Source organism: Chiloscyllium punctatum, chromosome 2 (genome assembly GCF_047496795.1).
Source record: "Chiloscyllium punctatum isolate Juve2018m chromosome 2, sChiPun1.3, whole genome shotgun sequence".
In the NCBI taxonomy this organism is placed as follows: Eukaryota; Metazoa; Chordata; class Chondrichthyes; order Orectolobiformes; family Hemiscylliidae; genus Chiloscyllium; species Chiloscyllium punctatum.
Window position 1 is genome coordinate 76,124,136 of NC_092740.1, and position 21,661 is coordinate 76,145,796.

Sequence of the window (21,661 nt, forward strand, 5' to 3'; positions counted from 1 at the left end):
AACCCTACATATAGATTAGATTAGATTACTTAGTGTGGAAACAGGCTGTTCGGCCCAACAAGTCCACACCGACCCGCCGAAGCGCAACCCACCCAGACCCATTCCCCTACACCTAACACTATGGGCAATTTAGCGTGGCCAGTTCACCTAAACTGTGGGAGGAAACCGGAGCACCCGGAGGAAACCCACACAGACACGGGGAGAACGTGCAAACTCCACACAGTCAGTCGCCTGAGGCAGGAATTAAACCCGGGTCTCTGGTGCTGTGAGGCAGCAGTGCTAACCACTGTGCCACCATGCTACCCATATATGTTTCTTATTTTTCTAAACTCCAGTGAGTAGACTCAACATCGATTTTCCTGATCCTCTGATGCTGCCTGACCTGCTGTGCTTTTCCAGCACCACACTCTTGACTCCAAACCTACCTAGCCTTTGCTTGTAAGACAATCTCTCCATACCAGGGATAATCCTAGTGAACCTTCTCTGAACTGCCTGCAATCAAACAATATCCTTGCTTAAGAAGACCAAAGTCCATATTCCTGCTGTGGTCTTACAAGCATCTCCTCCAGTTGCAGCAAGACTTTACTATTCTTATATTCCAACCCCCTTGAAATAAGGGCCAACATTCTATTAGTGCTCTAATTGCCTGCTGCACCTGTGAATAAGCTTTGATGCACAAGTACCCCCAAGTGCTTTGTGTTGCAGCTTGCTGCAATCTTCTCCATTTAAATAATACTCTGTACTTTTGTCCTCCTTTCCAAAATGAACAACTTCACATTTTCCACATTATACTTAGTTTGCCAATTTTTTTGCCCACTTACTTAACCTATCAATGTTCCTTTGTAAACTGTTTGCATTCCTCTCAACCTGACTTTCCACTTATTTTAACGTCTGCAAATTTGGCTATAGTATATTCATTTCCTCCCTCCAGGTTATGAATATATGTTGTAAATAGTTGCAAGCCCAGCACGGATACCGATGGAATCAGTGCTTACAAGTTGTCAACCCAAAAAAAACACATTATCCCCATGTGCTATTTCTTGCCTTTTAGCAAATTCTCTATCCACACCAATATACTACCTCCAGCACCATGTGATATTGTCTTTTGACTTAATCTTCTATGAGATCCCTTGTTAAATGCCTTCTGGAAGTCCAAATACAGAACATCTAGTTCTGGTTGAGGCTTCTTCATAAAATTCTAATAAATTAGTCAGACAAATTAAAGCTGTGCTGACTTTGTTTGATTTGATTATGGTTTTCCAAATGTGCTGTTACTTCCTTAACGATGTGTACTAATAATTTACTAGCAATAGATGTGAAACCCATTGGCAAACAGTTACCTGTTTTTGTTTCCTCCCTTTTTTGAATAGGGGTGTTTTCTAATCCTCCAGTTCTTCTCTAGAATTAAAGGATATTTGGCAAGTTAGAACAAATGTATCCACTATCTCATTAGCTGCTGTTTTTAGGATCGAGGCTGCAAGCCATCAGGCCGGGAGACCGACCTGCCTTGAGCCCAATTAGTTTGTTTAATAGCCACTTTGTGATGGTACTGGTCCTTAATCCCTCCCCTGTATTCTATCGTATTAATGGGATGTTCAAAATATCTCCCACCCAAAGGACTGATGCAAAACTTCTGCGTAGCTCCTGCCACTTCTTTGTTCCCCTTAACTATCACTCCAAATTTGTTTTCTAAGGGGCTTGGGTTCAGTTTGACTCCTTTTTCATATATTTAAAGAAGCTTATTGTCAAGTTTATATATTTCTCAATAGTTGGTCCTCAGTTTATTTTCTATCTTTATTATCATTTAAGTCTGCCTTTACTGGGTTCTGAATTTATCCCAGTGTTCAGGACTGTCAGTGACTTTTCCTTCCTTGTATGCTTTCTCTTTCAGTTTTAAACTCCTTAACTTGGGTACCCCTGGTTGGTTTATCGCCCTTTTTTTGAATCTTTCCTCCTCACTGGGATGTAATTTTGACGAGGGTCATGAATTATTCTGAAATGTCAATTATTGCTTGCCTATTGTCTTCCCTACTAATCTATCTACCTAGCCCAATTCTATGGACTCCATCCTCATTTCTTCATAATTCTCTTTATTTAAATGAAGCATGTTTGCTTGTCAGACTTAGAACGAGCCAATCATCGTCACTTGTTTGACTCGTCGATATAACGGTGACTTCAACTTTGTCACTAGAGTCATAGAGATGTACAGCACAGAAACAGACCTTCGGTCCAACTCGTCCATGCCAACCAGAAATCCCAACCCCATCTAGTCCCACAGCACCCAGCCTGTATCCTTGTAAACCCTTCCTATTCATATACCCATCCAGATGCCTTTTAAATGTTGCAGTTGTACCAGCCTCCATCACTTCCCCTGGCAGCTCATTTCATACACACACCACCCTTTACACAAAAAAGTTGCCCCTTCGGTCTCTGTTATATCTTTCCCCTCTCATCCTAAACCTATGCCCTCTAATTCTGGAGTCCCCCACCTCAGGGAAAAGACTTTGTCTATTTATCCTATCCGTGCCCCTCATGATTTTATTAAACTCTATAAAGTCACCCCTCAGCCTCCGACACTCCAGGGAAAACAGCCCCAGCTTATTCAAATTCTCCCTACAGCTTAAATCCTCCAACACTGGTAACGTTCTTGTAAATCTTTTCTGAACCCTTTCAAGTTTCACACCATCTTTGAGAGGAGGGAGGCCAGAATTGCACACAATATTCCAACAGTGGCCTAACCAATGTCCTAGTTGCCAGATATTGTTTGAGGAGGACCTTGTGAACCTGTCAAGTCTGAGTATGCATTTATTACATCTGAATCTACAATTTAAGTCAAAGTCAAGTGCTCTGCCTTGTTTGACTGTTATTCAACTACTTTGTAACGTGTTGATATAATCAGTTGATGTTTTTTGACTGTTACTGATGTTAACCTATTAATGCTTGCTGCATTTATTTACAATTTATATTCAAATTCACTACTGCCTCACACCGCCAGGGGCCTGATTTGATTCCAGCTTCGGGCGACTGTCTATGTGGAGTTTGCACATTCTCCCTGTGTCTGCTTGGGTTTCCTTCCACAATCCAAAGATATGCAAGTTAGGTAAATTGACCATGCTAAATTGCCCATCGTGTTCAGGGATGTGTAGACTAGGTGCATTAGTCAGGTGATATGTAGAGTAATAGAGTAGGGGAATCGGTGTGGACCTGTTGAGCCAAATGGCCTGTTTCTACACTGGAGGGATTCTATGATAAACAACTCTGATGGTGTTTCAAGTCTCATTGCTGTACCATGTAAATGAGTCACTGGGTTGCTATCTTGGGACTGTAATCACTGCATAGCAATTCCCTGTAAGATGCAGAACATGATTTGCAGAAAACTGTTTTATTTATTACAGGTCTGTCTACTTGTCATTTTGCCTGGGCCTTTCATTCAGAGGCAGAGGAGGAGCTGCTAAATATGATCCCTGCAATGCAAAGAGGAGATCCCCACTGGTCAGAACTTAGAGCTATGGGGGTAGGCTGGTGGGTGCGCAGCACAAACATTCTTCGCAGATGTATAGAAAAGGTATTGTGAATTATTTTCTGAATATTTTAACTTTAAAAAGGAAGTTTCCTGTTATTTTTGCAGTGTCTTATGCCAGCTAGGCGCTCCAGTGTTTTGCTGTATTGGAAGACATCTAATATTAGGGTATGAGTGCTTAACAGATTTGAGAATAGAAATATGAAGTTGGTACTAAAGCTTCTTGTATAGGTCCTGCTAAGATTTGCTTTCCCAAAATGCAGCACCTCGCATTTATCTGAATTTATCTGCCACTACTCAGCCCATTGGCCCATCTGATCAAGATCCTGTTGTAATCCAAGGTAACCTTCTTTGCTGTCTATGACACCTTCAATTTTGGTGTCATATGCAAACATACTGTACCTTCTATGTTCACATCCAAGTCATTTATGTAAATGATGAAAAGTAATGGACCCAACACTGATCCTGTGGCTCTCCACTGGTCATAGGCCTCCAGTCTGAAAAGCAACCCTTCACCACCACACACTGTCTTTTACCTTGAAGCCAGTTTTGTATCCAAATAGCTAGTTCTCCATGTATTTCATGAGATCTAACCTTGCTAATCAGTCTCCCATGGGGTGTCTTGTCAAATGCCTTACTAAAGTCATCCCTCAGCCTCCGACGCTCCAGGGAAAACAGCCCCAGCCTGTTCAGCCTTTCCCTGTAGCTCAAATCCTCCAACCCTGGCAACATTCTTGTAAATCTTTTCTGAACCCTTTCAAGTTTCACAACATCTTTCCGATAGGAAGGAGACCAGAATTGCACACAATATTCTAACAGTGGCCTAACCAATGTCCTGTACAGCCACAACATGACCTCCCAACTCCTGTACTCAATACTCTGACCAATAAAGGAAAGCATACCAAATGCCGCCTTCACTATCCTATCTCCCTGCGACTCCACTTTCAAGGAGCTGTGAACCTGCACTCCATGGTCTCTTTGTTCAGCAACACTCCCTAGGACCTTACCATTAAGTGTATAAGTCCTGCTAAGATTTGCTTTCCCAAAATGCAGCACCTCACATTTATCTGAATTAAACTCCATCTGCCACTTCTCAGCCCATTGGCCCATCTGGTCCAGATCCTGTTGTAATCTGACGTAACCCTCTTCGCTGTCCTCTACATCTCCAATTTTGGTGTCATCTGCAAACTTACTAACTGTACCTCTTATGCTCGCATCCAAATAATTTATATAAATGACAAAAAAGTAGAGGACCCAGCACTGATCCTTGTGGCACTCCACTGGTCACAGGCCTCCAGTCTGAAAACAATCCTCCACCACCACCCTCTGTCTTCTACCTTTTGAGCCAGTTCTGTATCCAAATGGCTAGTTCTCCCCGTATTCCATGAGATCTAACCTTGTTAATCCGTCTCCCATGCGGAATCTTGTCGAACGCCTTACTGAAGTCCATATAGATCACATCTATTGCTCTGCCCTCGTCAATCTTCTTTGTTACTACTTCAAAAAACTCAATCAAGTTTGAGAGACATGATTTCCCTCGCACAAAGCCATGTTGACTATCCCTAATCAGTCCTTGCCTTGCCTAATACATGTACATCCTGTCCCTCAGGGTTCCCTCCAACAACTTGCCCACCACCAAGGTCAGGCTCACTGGTCTGTAGTTCCCTGGCTTGTCTTTATCGCCCTTCTTAAACAGGGGCACCACGTTTGCCAACCTCCAGTCTTCCGGCATCTCACCTGTGACTATCAATGATACAAATATGTCAGAAGAGGCCCAGCAATCACTTCTCTAGTTTCCCACAGAATTCTCGGGTACACCTGGGGATTTATCCACCTTTAACCATTTCAAGACATCTAGCACTTCCTCCTCTGTAATCTCGACATTTTGCAAGATGTCACCATCTATTTCCCTACAGTCTATATCTTTCATATCCTTTTCCACAGTAAATAGTGATGCAAAATATTCATTTAGTATCTCCCCCGTTTTCTGTGGCTCCACACAAAGGCCGCCTTGCTGATCTTTGAGGGGCCCTATTCTCTCCCTAGTTACCCTTTTGTCCTTAACATATTTGTAAAAACTCTTTGGATACTCCTTAATTCTATTTGCCAAAGCTATCTCATGTCCCCCTTTTGCCCTCCTGATATCCCTCTGAAGTATACTCCTACTTCCTTTGTACTCTTCGAAAGATTCACTCCCTCTATCCTGTCTATACCTGACATATGCTTCCTTCTTTTTCTTAACCAAATCCTTAATTACTTTAGTCATCCAGCATTCCCTATACCTACCAGCCTTCCTTTTATCCTGACAGGGATATACTTTCTCTGGATTCTTGTTATCTCATTTCTGAAGGCTTCCCATTTTCCAGCCATCCCTTTACCTGCGAACATCTGCCTCCAATTAGCTTTAGAATGTTCTTGCCTAATACCGTCAAAATTGGCCTTTCTCCAATTTAGAACTTCAACTTTTAGATATGGTCTATCCTTTTCCATCCCTATTTTAAAACTAATAGAATTATGGTTGCTGGCCCCAAAGTGCTATCCCACTGACACCTCAGTCACCTGCCCTGCCTTATTTCCCAAGAGTAGATTTGAAAAAAGTACTTCATTGGCTATGAAGCATTTTGGGATGTCAGGTGATTCTGAAAATCATTCTAGAACTGTTAGTCTTCGTCATCTTTCAATTATGAAGCAAGGGTACTTTCTCAGTATCTCCCATCTTCCTATTGAAAGAGGGCTAAATCACCTTTACTTAAACTTTACAAATTGTAAAACAAATATACAAATTAAAATTATTTTGTCGTCTTCAGTCACTCTCGGCATATTTAGGGTGTATCTTTGTTCTATGCTGAAATTAGAAGTGATCCTATTAAGAAAGTATTTAATTTGCTAAATGGCTGCCTGGCTGAATTCTATTGAAAAACTGGGTTGAGCTGTCAAGTTACCGTCAATGATCTGAAGTATAAGCAAGGCAAACATCAAGAAGGCCACACATTTCTCTTTATTGTGTTATGCAGGTGTTCAAGTTGCTATTATTGATTTTCCTGTATAGCTATTTCATAACTAAATAATGTCTATGACAAAAAGACTTTGTACAGCGATTTTTAGGGAAAAATCTAGATTGATCCTTTTTTGGGGATTTTCAACTTTTGCAAGATTGAATAGTAAATTCCAAGCAAAAAAGGAACAAGAGTTTAAAAATTTGCATCAAAAAGTCAATTGTTTTTCTCATGGTAAAAGAGATAAGAATTCCCAAACGCTGACGACTTTGAATTGTAATAAGGAGTTAGATGCATCATTTGTATATTTATATATAAGCTTACAAGTGTACTGTAAGTGAAGACTTTTTTCCCTAAAACACAGGTAGCTAAAGCTGCATTCCAGAGAAATAATGATCCTTTAGAAGCAGCTATATTTTATCTCGCTATGAAGAAAAAGGCTGTATTATGGGGTCTGTTCAGGTAAGACATACCAATGTTTCTTTCATGGCATTCAGATAATTTTCCACATTGAGAGCCATCAATTTTATCCTTGTGACTAGGATTGCAAGTTTCCAGGAAAATACAATAATGCTTTTGCTTGAAAATGCATGAGAGTTTTCAGATGCTTTTGTAACAGAAGAATGTAAGAGTTGAGCTTAGTTACGTATTTAGGAAATAAGAATTTCTTATTCAAAAGCATAGGCTGAGCATTTAACTCTAGATCAAAAAGATTGGGCGGCATGGTGGCACAGTGGTTAGCACTGCTGCCTCACAGCGCCAGAGACCTGGGATCAATTCCCGCCTCAGGCAACTGACTGTGTGGAGTTTGCACGTTCTCCCCGTGTCTGCATGGGTTTCCTCCAGGTGCTCCGGTTTCCTCCCACAGTCCAAAGATGTGCAGGCCAGGTGAATTGGCCATGCTAAATTGCCCGTAATGTTAGGTAAGGGGTAAATGTAGGGGTATGTGTGGGTTGCGCTTCGGCGGGGCGGTGTGGACTTGTTGGGCCGAAGGGCCTGTTTCCACGCTGTAAGTAATCTAATCTAATCTAATCATCCCATACCACTACTTGGATTTAGGAACACTGTCTGCTTTGCCTTATTAATCACTGGCAGGAGGGAAGAAAGCACTTGAAGCATATTCAACTATTCAAATCAGAACATTAGCTATAAGACAATATAACAAATGAACTGTATTTGCTTTTCATTACCTCCTGAAGCCAGTTTAAAGTGATATGGTTGGGGGGCTGTTACACGCAGATGAAGTGGGATTGGGGAAACAATTAGGAAATAAAGGATTTAAACTATGTTAGGGTCATTTGATAAACCAACGCAATGTCATTTTGCCAATTCTGCTGGGTGCTTATTTTTTCTGACAAAATGAAATATCTGAGGTCATGCTTAATATGTATGCTGGCTTGTGTATAATCTGTTTTTCTCAATATACTTCGTTGCTCCAACTTGTGTTTTAAGTGTTTTGAATGCACAATGCATAAGCAACAGGAACAAAATTTAGATTAACAATTTTGTTTTAATATGCAGATCTCTCCAGGATAAAAAAATGACTGAGTTTTTTGGAAAAAATTTCAGTGATGATAGGTGGAGGAAGGCTGCGTTGAAGAATGCCTTTGCGTTGTTAGGTAAACAACGGTTTGAACAGTCAGCAGCTTTCTTCCTTTTGGGTGGTTCCCTTAAGGATGCAGTTGAGGTACAGTAAACATAAATTAAAATAATTGCTCACGAAACAAATTCACATGCTTATGTTCTCAAATAATTAGAGGGCCAGAAATTGTTCACTTGTGTTGTTAAGCAAAGAGACATGCAAACAAAGCTTTCTGTGTTGTCCTCACTGGGATAGAATACCAAGAAAACCACCTCTTAAAGGAACAAGAATTTATGCTGCATGAGAAGTATATGCAGCTCTGATTGAGATGTTACTATGGAGAATGTCCTCGTGAACAATTTTTTTGTTTGAATTCAATTTAAAGGCAAGTCTACTTTCAAAGTTTGTGAGACGATTTGTAGCTCGGGTGCTCGTTGTTGTGGTTCTGTTCGCCGAGCTGGGACTTTGTGTTGCAAACGTTTCGTTCCCCCGTCTAGGTGACATCCTCAGTGCTTGGGAGCCTCCTGTGAAGGCTTCACAGGAAGCTCCCAAGCACTGAGGATGTCACCTAGACAGGGGACAAAACGTTTGCAACACAAATTCCCAGCTCGGTGAGCAGAACCACAGCAGCAAGTCTACTTTGTAAGCATACTTAGTCAGAGAAGTCTGTACTCCAGTGATCCCAAATTGCTAAAATGAAGTATTGCTTGATATGATTTGTTACTTGATGGAACAGATGACCTATACGACAAGCATCACATTGACAGTATTATTCATATACCACATGACTTGTCTGCAAACTGGAAATCATATCTATTTGGCTTGCCAGCAGCATGTTTTTAATATAGAATACCACTTGAGCTGTTGCTACAAAATGTTCTTCCCTCATTTCAATTTGTTCCTTTGTACTTCAGCTGATAATTTGTTGAGGTACTTGGTTGCTGGTAGCTTGTACAAGTGACAGCTTTTCTTCTAAATCTATACTCTGGCTGCCTATTCAAGTAAAAAGTATGTTTTAGCCCAATTCATTTCTAATTATTCACAACAAATGACTTTGGAGTTCACAAGTAACAAATCAAAGTAGAAAACTTGGAGCACTTCTGACTTTTATGCTTTCACCTCGTAAAGTGAATAGTAATCTGCACATGTAGAACTTAATTTAAATGGATAACGTTGACAGTTAGAGAAGTACAAATCGTCGTGAGAATTTATAAAGCATTGTCAGAACATTTCAGCAATTCCGAAATGGCACATGGATTTCTTCAGTTTTAATTGCTGCACCATAATCAATTATGGTAGCCAATTTTTAACAGCAAAATTCTACAAGCACCAAATGTATAATCAGGGCTACTTCTCAAAATTTTAGATTCTTTGTTTCAAAGTATGGATAATTGTCATTCTCCATATAAAGATACTTTAGTCTAATTTCATAATGTTGACATTTCAGACTAGGTTTATTTGACATAATTTACAGATTAGTTCAGTTGTTTTACAGTAATACATTTCAGCACAAATACCTGCGTATGAGTAAATCACTGCTTCTCTATTCAGTTCCTAGAAATGAAATTCACCATATTTCTCAAATCTTTAACATTTCTGCACCACATTTCTGGGTTGGAAATGGTCATTTCTTAGAAAATTATTAATGTAATTCTATTTAGGTCCAATGTATATAACCCAGTTTGAAGACTCTTGCCCCATTTATAAGATATGAACATTTGTGCGTTAAGCATCTTGATGGTATTGAAAACCATCCTGCTATACAGATATTTAAGCTTTCATTCTGTTGCCATATCACAGTTGATTTGAAAATTTTAAACTATAATTTCTATAATACCAGTTATGGATCATAATTAGAAGTTTTCAAGGGAGTAAACACTGTCCAGATTATTTGCCCTGCAATACAAAGTTGTATCTTGTCGTAGAATATAGCTTCCATATTGTACACTTCTTTAAAAAGAAAAGACAATATGGTATTTGTGGGTAAAAGGATACTGCCACCATTGTTCTTCTTTGGCTGAGTCTAAGGGCCTATTTGGTTTACAGCGATAGAAGAACAACCACAAGTGAATCTTAATGAGCCAATGCTCTTAATCTAATGTAATGTTATTTATTTCACGTCCCAATTGGGTGCAAGCTACATTAGTTTGTAAGACTTTATTACTAAGATGGTGAGGAGAGCTGTGGATATAAATCGGCACTTCAAGATCCCAAGATGTTCTGCCTTTTATCCATCCAGACCATTATAACATGAGATTGGGCGGACCCTAATGCAGTCTTCAACATAAACCCTTTTAGAACCATTGAAGTTTACAACTGGCATCTGATCTGCATTTGATAAAAGTAAATGCTTGCAATTCGATAATGTACTCTTTTGTTTTTTATATAGGTTTGTCTCGAAAGACTTCATGATGTTCAGTTAGCTCTTGTAATAGCACGCTTATATGAATCAGAATTTGAAGTGTCATCCACCTATAAGTCTATACTTGTCAGAAGGATCCTAGGCTATGACCCAAAGAGCAAATGTTTTAACTTTTCTCTAAGAAATTCGGATCCGGTGTTGCGGAGTATGGCATGTTGGATATTAGAAGATTACACCAACTCGCTGAACACTCTGTTGGAACAGGGGATGAAAGAAAATGATAATTGCAGTGTGACAGGTAATGCTTTTGATGAATAAAGAATATAAAAGTATTTAATTTTGTATTGTGACATTTATTTCTTTTTGTACTACTTGAAAAGAAGTGGGAAGATCCTTCAACAAAGCACTTTGTGTCAGCTAAGTTCCCGAAAGGCATGTCGTCAGTTGTCTGGAAACCGGATTGGAGACAGTTGGGATTATAGTCTGTCACAGTTTGCACTGAAACTGCTAGTTAAGGACTACTGATGTTGCAAATTTAGTGCTGCTTTGCATTAACAGACTTTTCTGTATAAAGACATTCTGAATCAAAGTGGTTCTCGTGTTGCTGGGGTGAGGAGAAGAGTGGTAATATTAGGCCATATCCTATCATGAAAATAACCAAAGGGTAGTGAGACTAATTGATATCTGTGATAGCACCCTCATGCAAAAGTACCTGCCCAATCAAGGGCATAAATCCAAAAGTTGTCAGTCAATGTGCTGCAAGACACACTCCAATTGAGTTGTTATTCAAATGTATCAAATGGCTGCATGTTTCTGTACTAAACATCTAGATGTTGAGACTACTCAATTGATTCCTCTGTCGTACAATCTTGGTGATGTTCTTTGTAATATGATTGCCAAACAATCTCCAGTAGTGAGATGTAAATTCTAACACATGTGGATTCTCTTCAGATTTCTCTGAATATTGCAGAATTTTATGAAGTGTTCCTTTTATGTTATCTTGTATCTCTATCCCATTTTTACTGCTGTATTGATCTCTGTAATTCATTTGACATTGAATTCACCGTTCCAACTTATATCACCAAGTTCAGACTCTACTGTCCATGAATCAATCTCATTAAGAAGATATGCAGTTGCACATCCTGTTAACATGGGTCTCTGATGCTTTCACTTTTGAGCTGTTCTAGCGTAGGCAATAGTAATGAAATAATTTAATGTCTGACAATGCCTTAAATTTTCCTTATTTATCCTCAGAATACAGCAAGTCTACTTCATGCAGTCCTGGGGTGTTTAATTTCTACAACTATTTGCGAACCCATCCACTTTTGTTGCGACGACACTTTGCTTCTTCAGAGAAGACAATGTCACAGATGGGTTTAACTGTGGAAAGTGGTCTGGCAGATAAGATCAGCTTAGCTGAAAGACGATTATTCTTTTCAACTGCAAATGCACACTTTAAAGCTGGTTGTCCAATGTTAGCTCTTGAAGTTTTGTCTAAAATGCCTGCAGTCACCATGAAACCAAAGAATTTACAGAATGAAACAAGCTCTTATTTGACAGTTAATTTTTCGTCCGAAGAATCTAAACATAAAGTTTCGGGTTGTGATTGCTCGTCATCAATAGTCAATGGTTTGGGATCGAAAGTTCCATCTGATTGGCTGTCAAACGGACAATCCACTTCGTCTCTTAGTTTTGATTGGAGTCAGTCATCTCTAACGATTGAAGACCAGCCATTAGAATTAAAATGGGATAGTGATAAGGAAGATGAAGAGGAGGAGATTGGCCTGTCAATGAAGGAAATAAATCCACAGTGTCCCACTGCTGCAAAGATCGAAGGAGAAAGTTACTGTAATTTCTCAAGTTCAGCTGATGATTTTTTAAGTACATCGGAAGATGTCATTGCAGCACAGTTAAAGTTTGGAGCTTGTTTGAAGATACTTACAACAGAGCTACGTACATTGTCTACTGGATATGAAGTTGATGGTGGAAAACTCCGCTTCCAATTATACAACTGGCTTGAAAGAGAAATTACAGCCCTACAGAAAACATGTAATTACAATGTTGATCTTGAAGCTATCAAAGATAGTTTTGACTTTCCTGAAAGTGAACAGGCAGGAAATGGTATTGTTGACCAACAAAAGTCATTACATCAGCAAAGGTATTTGCAGCGGAGGAGACTGTGGCTTCTGGAAAACCAACCACTTCTAAGGATGTTTCTTAGTTATTGTAGTCTCCATGGGTCTCATGGTGGAGGCCTGGCATCAGTCAGGATGGAGTTGATTCTTCTTTTACAGGAATCGCAACAGGTAATTCTTTGCTGTAAAGTAAGGTCTTTTTACCTCAGGACAGGGTCTTCTTCTGAAACTGAGTCTAGACTAATGTTCAGTTAGTGAAAATATCCCTGTGAGGCATCTGGTTATCTAGCACTGTTTATATCAAACCAAAACCAGAAGTATACAGAGTTACAGGTATGTTCTTTACCTCCATATGCAGAGCATCTATGCATTTGATTTCTAAGCAGGCTGTAAATCCTCAAACTACTTTACCATTTTCATTGTTATTGAGCTTGTCATTGCAATAATTCAAGTGCCAAATTTGAAGAGCATTCAAAATAATGCAAAACAAGTATGATTTATTTTAAAATTGAAGTTAACCATTTCATAGTTTGGTGGCACTGTGACTTAGCAGGTTAACCTGCCTGTCTAAAAATCTGGAGATCATGATTTCAAATGTTGGCAATGAGTTTCTTCTAAACAGTTTTTGAATTGAAAGTGGTATTGTGATTTTCCTCCGTATGAACCCCTGAGGACCAGATTCAAGTCTTTCCTGCTCAGGAAACACATTTGATCAGGCTAATTAAAAATAACCATCAAACAGTATTCAGTTTTGTTGGGTTGATGTTTATTTTGTATCAACACTAAAAAGTATTGTTACAATTTTGTAAAAGCCTTAAAATTCCAAAGCCTTGCATTAGTTTGAAATCTGGGGACACTTTAACCACATTAAGAATAGGCGTTTCAAGTTTAAACATTTTTATTTTCCGTAGAAATGTTTGTATATACTATTTAAAAGCAGATGATCATAGGATGGACACATGCAGTAGAAAGAACTGGGAATTTAATGTGATTTAAATATCTATTTAACAAGCTTCAATTCAAGGAAACAAATCAGTTCAGTATTATGTTGCAGTTGGGTACAGTGACTCTACATTGTTATTTAATAAACAGCTTTCATTGTGGTGCCAGCTGTTTGACTGTCACTAAGATAATTGTACAATTTATTGTAGATTATGCTTGGCAAAGCAGCTACAAAATTTCTTTCAGTAAGTATAAGCTCAGATCATCTGGCCTCAGTGTAGATAAAGGCTAAATATCCACTAAAATTGGCCATGTGGAAACTACTTGAAGGTCCTTTGAGGTCCACGCGGTAATTGTGAAATATTTAAAATGCTGAATGGCAGTTCCCAAGTAAATCATCTAATTCCGACGATGTGGAACCAGGCCTTTTGGCCCGTCAAGTCACACTGACCCTCCAAAGAGCATTCCACCTGGACACATTCCCCTACCCTATTCCTGTAACCCTGCATTTGTCATGGCTAACTTACCTAGCCTGCTCATACCTGGAACCTATGGGCAATTTAGCATGGCCAATCCAGCAAACCTACACATCTTTGAACGGTGGGTGAACCACCATGCAGACAATGTGCAAACTCCATCAAACAATCGCCCTGGACTGGAATTGAAGCTGGGTCCCTGGCTCTCTGAGACAGCAGTGCTAACCTCTGAGCTACTCTGCTGCCCAAGTACTTTAATAGTCAATTAGGAAAAATTAGAGATTGAAATGTGCCCTGAGTCTTGGCCAACTATAAAACCGACCATCCATTCCCAGCACTCTCTCTCTAAATCCTCTTAGCTTCCATCTGCCTTAAACACCTAACCTGAGCATCCTACCCAACTTGTATTTATCCTGTCTCATCCACCATCCTGCACCCCAAACACCACTCACCGACGCAACCACCCACCCCCAACTCCCCAAGCCTGGAAGGTTTGTTGATGAAATGTGCTTTTGAAGAGGCTCAACTGAAATGTTTGCACCAGAAACACTGAATTCTCAGCCAGGCAAGTATAAAGGAACAGAGTGGCAATCTGATTTCAGCTCTTTGGAAGTTTGTGTCCATTGTGCCCTAAGCCAGCCTATGGACACTGGTCCAATGGGTTATTTTTGTGGTAATTTTTAGTGCTTTGCTATAGTTGCTCCATTCAAGACTAGCCATGCAGAAATGATGTTTGACTATAAAACATTTTATCTCATCATTGTAGCTAGAAAACTTTAACATCACAAGGAGGCTAGTTCAGCCTTTTGAATCTGCTCTGCCATTTGATATGGCCGTGCCTGATCGAAAGTCTCAAATCCAAAATAAAAATTATTTGCTGCAAGTTAAGTTCAGAGATGCACATGCATTTCATCTATGGGCTAGTACAACTGATGTTAGTCAGCATAGATGTGCTCTGCATAAATCTCCAAGTTTGTATTTGCACAAAATAAATGAGGATTTTCAGGAGATCTGAGTTGTAGATCTTAAATTACCTTTCTGTCATGATTCAACCATGTTTTTTCAGGTCCTCACCATTTAATGATCTATTTATGTTGACATTACAAAAGTGAAAATAAATTTTAAACTATGCAGAATTTCAAATCATATCAACATTTTGTATTTAGGAGCATTCGGTGAAACAGGTTACTAGTCCTTTCGTGCAACTTGCATCAATACCCCTGCTATTTGCCTGCACTGCAAGTGCCAAAACTGTGGTGGCTAATCCTAGACTCCATCTAAGCAACCTTACCCAGGACATTGTGAATACTATTGTAGAATTTGATTCTCCTCCACATCCAGACATGCAAAACAACAAGGTAGGTGTTATTTAATTCAATGCAATATGACCGTAGCAAATAAAATATCTGCAGCAACCAGTTAGATCTAGTGTTTTGACTACCACTGAGTTGCTTTGTCTTTGTCACACTTTTTGAATTCATTTTGTTGCCCTTTGTGTGTTGTGTTTTGAATCCAGTTCAAAGGCTTTTTTTAAAAAGAAATTAAAATGACATCGCAAAATGTTCACAGAATTCTGAACAGTTTTGTCACCTTGCCTAAGGAAAGTTATATTGGCATGGGAGGCAGTGTAGAGGAAATTCACTAGCTTGATCTCTGATATAGAGGGACTGCTTTATAAGGAGAAGTTGCATAGGTTGGGCCTGCACTCATTGGAGTTTAGAAGACTGAGAGGTGGCCTTGAAACCTACAAGATTCTTCAGGGTGTGTTACATCAATGGGCTTGACAGGATGGACATGTCTCCTTGTGAGTGTGTCTAGGACCAGAAGGCATAATCTCAGAGTAAGGATTGCCCATTTAAAGTGGAGAGGAGGAGGTATTTCTTCTCGAAGGATAGTAAGTATCTGGAATTCATTACTGTAGGTGACCATAGAGGCTGGGTTGTTCACTTCCAAGGCTGAGAGATTTTTCATCAGTAAAGGAATCGAGGATTATGGGGAAAAGACAGGAAATTTAGGTTGAGGATTATAGATCAGATATGATCACTTTAAATGTCTGAGTCAAGTCGGGCTGGCCTACTTCTGTTAGATCTAATGATCTAAGTTGGAGATTAGCGCAAGATTCAAGCCTCTGATGCAATTTTTGTCTCAAGTTTAAGCTTGCTTTGTGAGCCAGTTGCCACCTCAAAGTTAATATTGCATGTAGGGTTCAAAAACTGAGCTGATTTTTCTTTTATATTAATGTGTATGCATTTTGTCAAGCATTTACATTTGTTAATGTGGCTATAGGAATTTATAATCATACCAAGAGTGTGAAACTTAAGATCAATGGAAAGATGTCTTGTTCTTCTTTGAAAAATAAAATAAATTGATTCAGTAAATTTAAAAGATGGTATTAGAGTCAGTAACCGGAGAGCACTAGTTAAATTAATTGGCAAAAAGTCCAGAGGTTAACATGTTTGTAGATCCAGCAAAAACTCGATGTCAGATTAGTGATGAACAAGGATTGAAATAACAATGCATCAATGGCGCTGTGTGCGGCTAGCTCCAAATTACGTATGACAGAACTTCATACCTGTCTTTAATATTTTGAGATGTGCATCTCAGTGATTAGTTGTTTCTGCAGCTCTAAAATGATAGCTGCGTTTGGTTCCTGCCAAAGGTATAACAGTGGTTTAGTGTTTTAGGAACATAAGAGCAGGATTAGTGTAGTCAGCCTCTTGAGCCTCTCCTGTCATTCAATGAGATCATGGCTGATCTGTGACCTAATTCTATATACCAACCTTTAGCCCATATCCCTTACACTTTTGTTATCAAAGCTGTTATCTATCTCAGATTTAGAATTAACAACTGATCCAGCATCAACTGCCATTTGTGGAACATCTACCAACCTTTGTATACAGTGTGCTTCCTAACATCTTTCCTCAATAGTTGGGCCCTAATTATTTAGGGACTCTGCCCCTGATTCTAGAATCTCCAGCCAGTGGAAATAGTTTACTTACCCTGCTTTTTCCTGTTAAAATTTTGAAAACTTCAATGATATCACCCCTTAACTTTCTAAATTCTAATGAACAAAATTGTATAATCTCTCCTCAAACTTAACTCCTGAAGTCCAGGTACCGTTTTTCAAATCTACGTTGCACTCCCTCCAAGGTCAAAATATACTTCTTAAGATGTGGTGCTCCGATCCGCTGAAGCGTTTCAAGTGGGATCTAACCAGGGTTTTCTGTATGAAATTTGATGAATACAATAGAAATTGAAGTATGTAGGGTTTGAGATCATTGAAAATTTGGAATATATCCTAAAAGACATGGAGTATGCTACAAATTGACAGCACCTCTTTCGAATGACGTTATTAAATCCCAGCTCTCGGAAGAGAGAAGTTAGAGATTACTGTTTTCCCCACAAGATGGGTTACTGCTTTTGAAATGTTTTTGATTCTCCATATTTGCTTTCTCTATTAACTTGTTTTCCCTTGATTCGTGTAATAATGCAGTTATAGTGAAAGTATTTAAAATTTGAAAGCCAAGAGCAAAAATACCTTGGATATGATACACAACATCTCTAGAGGAAAAAAATCTGTCCTCTGACTTGACCATTATAATGAGGGGTAGCCAATTCATCATTCATTTTTAGCTCAGAGGATATGGAAAACAAAGTTCGCTTGTGTCATTGTATATAATGTATTGTTATAAAGGCTGTTTACTTGCACACACATTTATCTTTATTATATTTATTGAGCACTTATGCTTGGGCCTGATCTATTTTCTTTAATGTGATCTCTGACCTATCCGTTCATCCACAGCAGAGTTAAGACTTGGAGTTTATCTAAACCTACTTATTTCCACAATTTCTGTCCCTCATTCCAAACATCACCAGTATCACATCTTCCAGTGGCATTCATATTAACCTCGCCAGCACAGCTAACCATTTACATTTCCCCATATCTCTTAATCACTGTTTTTCAACTTGATGCTGACATCAACTCTGAGTAGTTTCTACTGTGGGTTTTATTGTGACCGAAACAGATCAGTTTAGATTTGGCGCTGAGGTTAGAATTTTTCATCTAGATGGTATTCAATATTTGCCCTGATGAAGTGGAGAACTATTGTCAGGAGGTCATTTGTATCATGCAGTCCTTCATAAAACTTTGCTTTACCTTGGTTTGTATTTTGAAGTTGTCGCTTTCAGATCTCTTGTTCAGGTAGTTATAGTTATCAGGGCAGTGCAGGATTGTGAGTTTCTTAGATACCCGGATCTCTGAAGTACAGTCCATGGAACCTTGCAATTTTTTTTTAATCATTCACAGGGCGTGGGCATTGCTGGCTGGGTCAACATTTATTGCCCAGCCTTAGTTGCCCTCCATATGCTGGGGAACTGCTGCAGTCCATGTCGTGCAGGTAGATCCATAGTACCTTTTAGAGAATTTCTGGGATTTTGACCAAATATCGCTAAAAGAATGGCAGTATATTTCCAAGTCAGGATGGTGAGAGACTTGGGGGAGGGGAACTTGCAGATAGTGACGTTCCCATATTTTTGATGACCTTGTCCTTATGGATGGTAGTCGTCATGGGATTGGAGGTTGCTGACCAAGGAACTCCTGAATTTCTGCAATGAATATTTTTTTATATGGTTTACACTACTGGTTGTAAGCATCAGTGACAGAGGAAATGAATTTTTGTAGTTGTTTCATGTTTGCTGTATTCAACTAGCTGTCACTTTTATCTACAAAGGAAGCAACTTGTACTTCAGAAGTAATTAATTGAGATGTATTTTACAGCACTTAAGGATATCTTGTTTATAGACAAGGCTCTACAGAAATGCAGAGTTGTTGAAATGACCTGAAAGCGTAATGATCTAGTTGGTACTCATTAATTTAAATTTCATGAAAAAATAACAGAATTAACGTACACTTGTCCCATTTCACAGCTATTGGATCGACATGCTTACAGTTACTACTGGCTAAAAGGCCAACAGCTTCCTTGGGATAATCCACACACTCAAAACATTTAAGCAGTTAATCTTTTTACGTGTCTGAATTTGTCCATTTCTTTGCTTCCTAACATGTCATAACCTCTGGGCAATAGCTTCAACATACAATTGAACTGAAGTGTCATGTTTTTGTGATTTTGCTACTTGTAGGGTAACATTTAAACTGATACAAGAAAGTCCAGACAACTAAATTCGAACAGTACTGTAACAAAATGAAGTCAATCTTGACTAGAAGTGTCGTTCTGGAGTACAGTTGATTAACATTTAGTAGAGGATGGCACAGAATTGAATAAATGATCTCAAACAAAATATCATACATTTTGAAATGGTGCAATACAAACAAAACTTAGTGTTGCCCTTCATGTTATGAGACAGACTGTTATGTTGCCTTCAGTGCCATTGTGGTGTGTAGTACATTGTTGAAATTGTATTTTTTTTTAAAGTAAAGGCAAGTTGCTGTTGGTCGGTTCCAAAAGGTCAGCTAGTCATTCTGGAACAATGGCCTTAAACCAGCATTACTCAGATAACATCACTGCAGACCTGTGTGGTGTTAATGACAGTTTTTAATTCAGTTCAGAAGAACTGAGGAATCAGTACAGAAGCATTTTTTTAAGTTGGATTCAGGGACTCTCACAGGTGAACTCAGAAGCAGTTCTGAATTTCTCTACTGGTAGAGGATTTTTAGTTCCATTTAATGCAAGCCAGTCACCCCAGCAAAAGTATCTTGTCAGTGCAGCTTTAAGGCATTGAATAGTGAGTGCAGATTACCCCAAGGCAGATGGCAGCCTTTTAGCCGATGTTGGATGTAAGCATGTCGATCCAATACCTGTGAAATAGGACAACTGTATATTAATTGTTATTTCTTCGTTGTTGAAATTTAAGTTGATGAGCACTGAGTACTTCATTATGCTTTCAGGTTACTGTTCATGAGTAAACAACAACGAAACATAAATCTGGAGCCCCTGAATGACACTGAGCAAACAGAGGCTGAAGGTACCACTGTTCTGTCTGTGATTCACCTTGTTGATTTGCAAGTTTTTGACATCATTTTTGATAAAACAGAAGATTAAGGGGTAATCTTACTGAAAGATACTCATGGGGCTTGACAGGGTAGATGTTCAGAAGACTTATCCACGAGTGGGGGATTCTTGAACAAGGGAACATAGTTACAGAATTAGGAGGTGCTCATTTAAAACTGAGAAGTAAAGGAATTTCTTCTGAAGGTAACGAGAGTCTGGAGTTGTCTACTTCAAAGAGTTGTGGAGGCTTGGTTATTTAAAGAGGAGGTATATAGATTTTTGAAATTTTAGGGAGTTGACAGCTCTTCTATGTTGGCACAAAAAAGGAGTTGCAGCTAGATAATCAACCATGATTTTGATGACTGGAAGGACAGGGGTTTGAAGGGTCGACTGACCTCTTATTTTGATATCTTTTGTTGTGTCATCATTTTGGTTATGATTAAGCACCTGCATCCCATGTGTTGATCTTAATAATAGAGCAGATTTGCATAGAGGTTTTGATTTCATTTTCGAAATCTTTGTTCCTATGTGAAAGGACTTCTGGCGCAAATCTGTGAAGCCCTTGTTTTAGCAGTTTTGAACCAAGCCTTCGAAAGACCTATCCTATCCATCTCCACTGATGTGAAACTGTTATGGCTTCTATCCTGCATGATTGCCTCATGGAGGTCACTTGTGTTTATTCTTTTCTTCTACCATTTTACTTGCATGAACATTCTAAAACAGCATTAATGTTAATTTAATCATAATATGATGAATGCAAGTAGTTCAAATTCTCCCAGACTTCAATGATGCTGAAAAACTGATTACTGGAGGCCACCGACGTGTCACATTTAATTCTGTTGTTCTCTCTCTACAAGTACTTCCATTCGGAGTGTTGACAGCATTTTTTGTTCTTATCTTTCATTCTTGTTCTTCAATTATCTTTTTTTGTACAGGGTGTCCCTGAATTATGAGCTGTTATATTTTGGAACATGATCCCAAACAGGGATTGACTTTTAAAGACTAAAGATATGAACATTTCCTGTGGTTGCACACAGCTGCTTCATACTGTCCTGAATTGTATTCCAACTTAGAAACTGATTCAGAAACTGATTCCTTTCGCAACCTGGGGATTATCTGTATAAGTAAACAGTTAGTGTGACATAGTCTGACTAATTTTATAACTACACTTCAACGTTCTGGAATGGCTTGTGCAGCTTTAAAGCCTTAGGGCTCAGATGCCTACAATCTTTCTTTAGCTTACCACTAGTGTTTTGAATTGGCTCTTAGGAATTAAATGATAAGGAAAACAAAATGTCCTTTTTAATTTTATTGGCACATTAATATGCATTTAACGTATGAATAAAGAATGTATTTCATTTCACAATTATGTAATCTTGTGCTTTCAAACCAAATATTTGTACACTTTGTGCTTAAAATAGAAGGTTGAATTTCTAGAATTATTAGTAGCTGTTAGAATCATAGTATAGCTTCAACTGGATACTTGACGCTTATTTTTTTCTTTCAGATCTATGTAATGCACACTGTGGCAGCTTCTCTGTCTGCATGCCTGTACCAATGCCTTTGTGATGGCCATAGTTATGGGTAAGTAGAAATGGCGTATATTGAGGCAGAACCTTTTTGATTATTTTGTCCCTTTT

At 38.9% G+C, this 21,661-nt stretch overlaps 1 protein-coding gene across 3 annotated transcripts in view; it reads left to right on the top strand.

Moving 5' to 3' along the window:
• The window catches only part of LOC140485778 (dmX-like protein 1), a 243,685-nt gene that overhangs the window by 147,659 nt on the left and 74,365 nt on the right, over window positions 1–21,661 (top strand). For all 3 annotated transcript variants that reach the window (XM_072584300.1, XM_072584297.1, XM_072584299.1), the window contains exons 20-26: window positions 3,396–3,565; window positions 6,881–6,978; window positions 8,038–8,203; window positions 10,488–10,758; window positions 11,715–12,766; window positions 15,180–15,371; window positions 21,529–21,605. In XM_072584300.1, coding sequence (XP_072440401.1) covers window positions 3,396–3,565; window positions 6,881–6,978; window positions 8,038–8,203; window positions 10,488–10,758; window positions 11,715–12,766; window positions 15,180–15,371; window positions 21,529–21,605 — 2,026 coding nt within the window. The remainder of the gene's footprint in view (window positions 1–3,395; window positions 3,566–6,880; window positions 6,979–8,037; window positions 8,204–10,487; window positions 10,759–11,714; window positions 12,767–15,179; window positions 15,372–21,528; window positions 21,606–21,661) is intronic.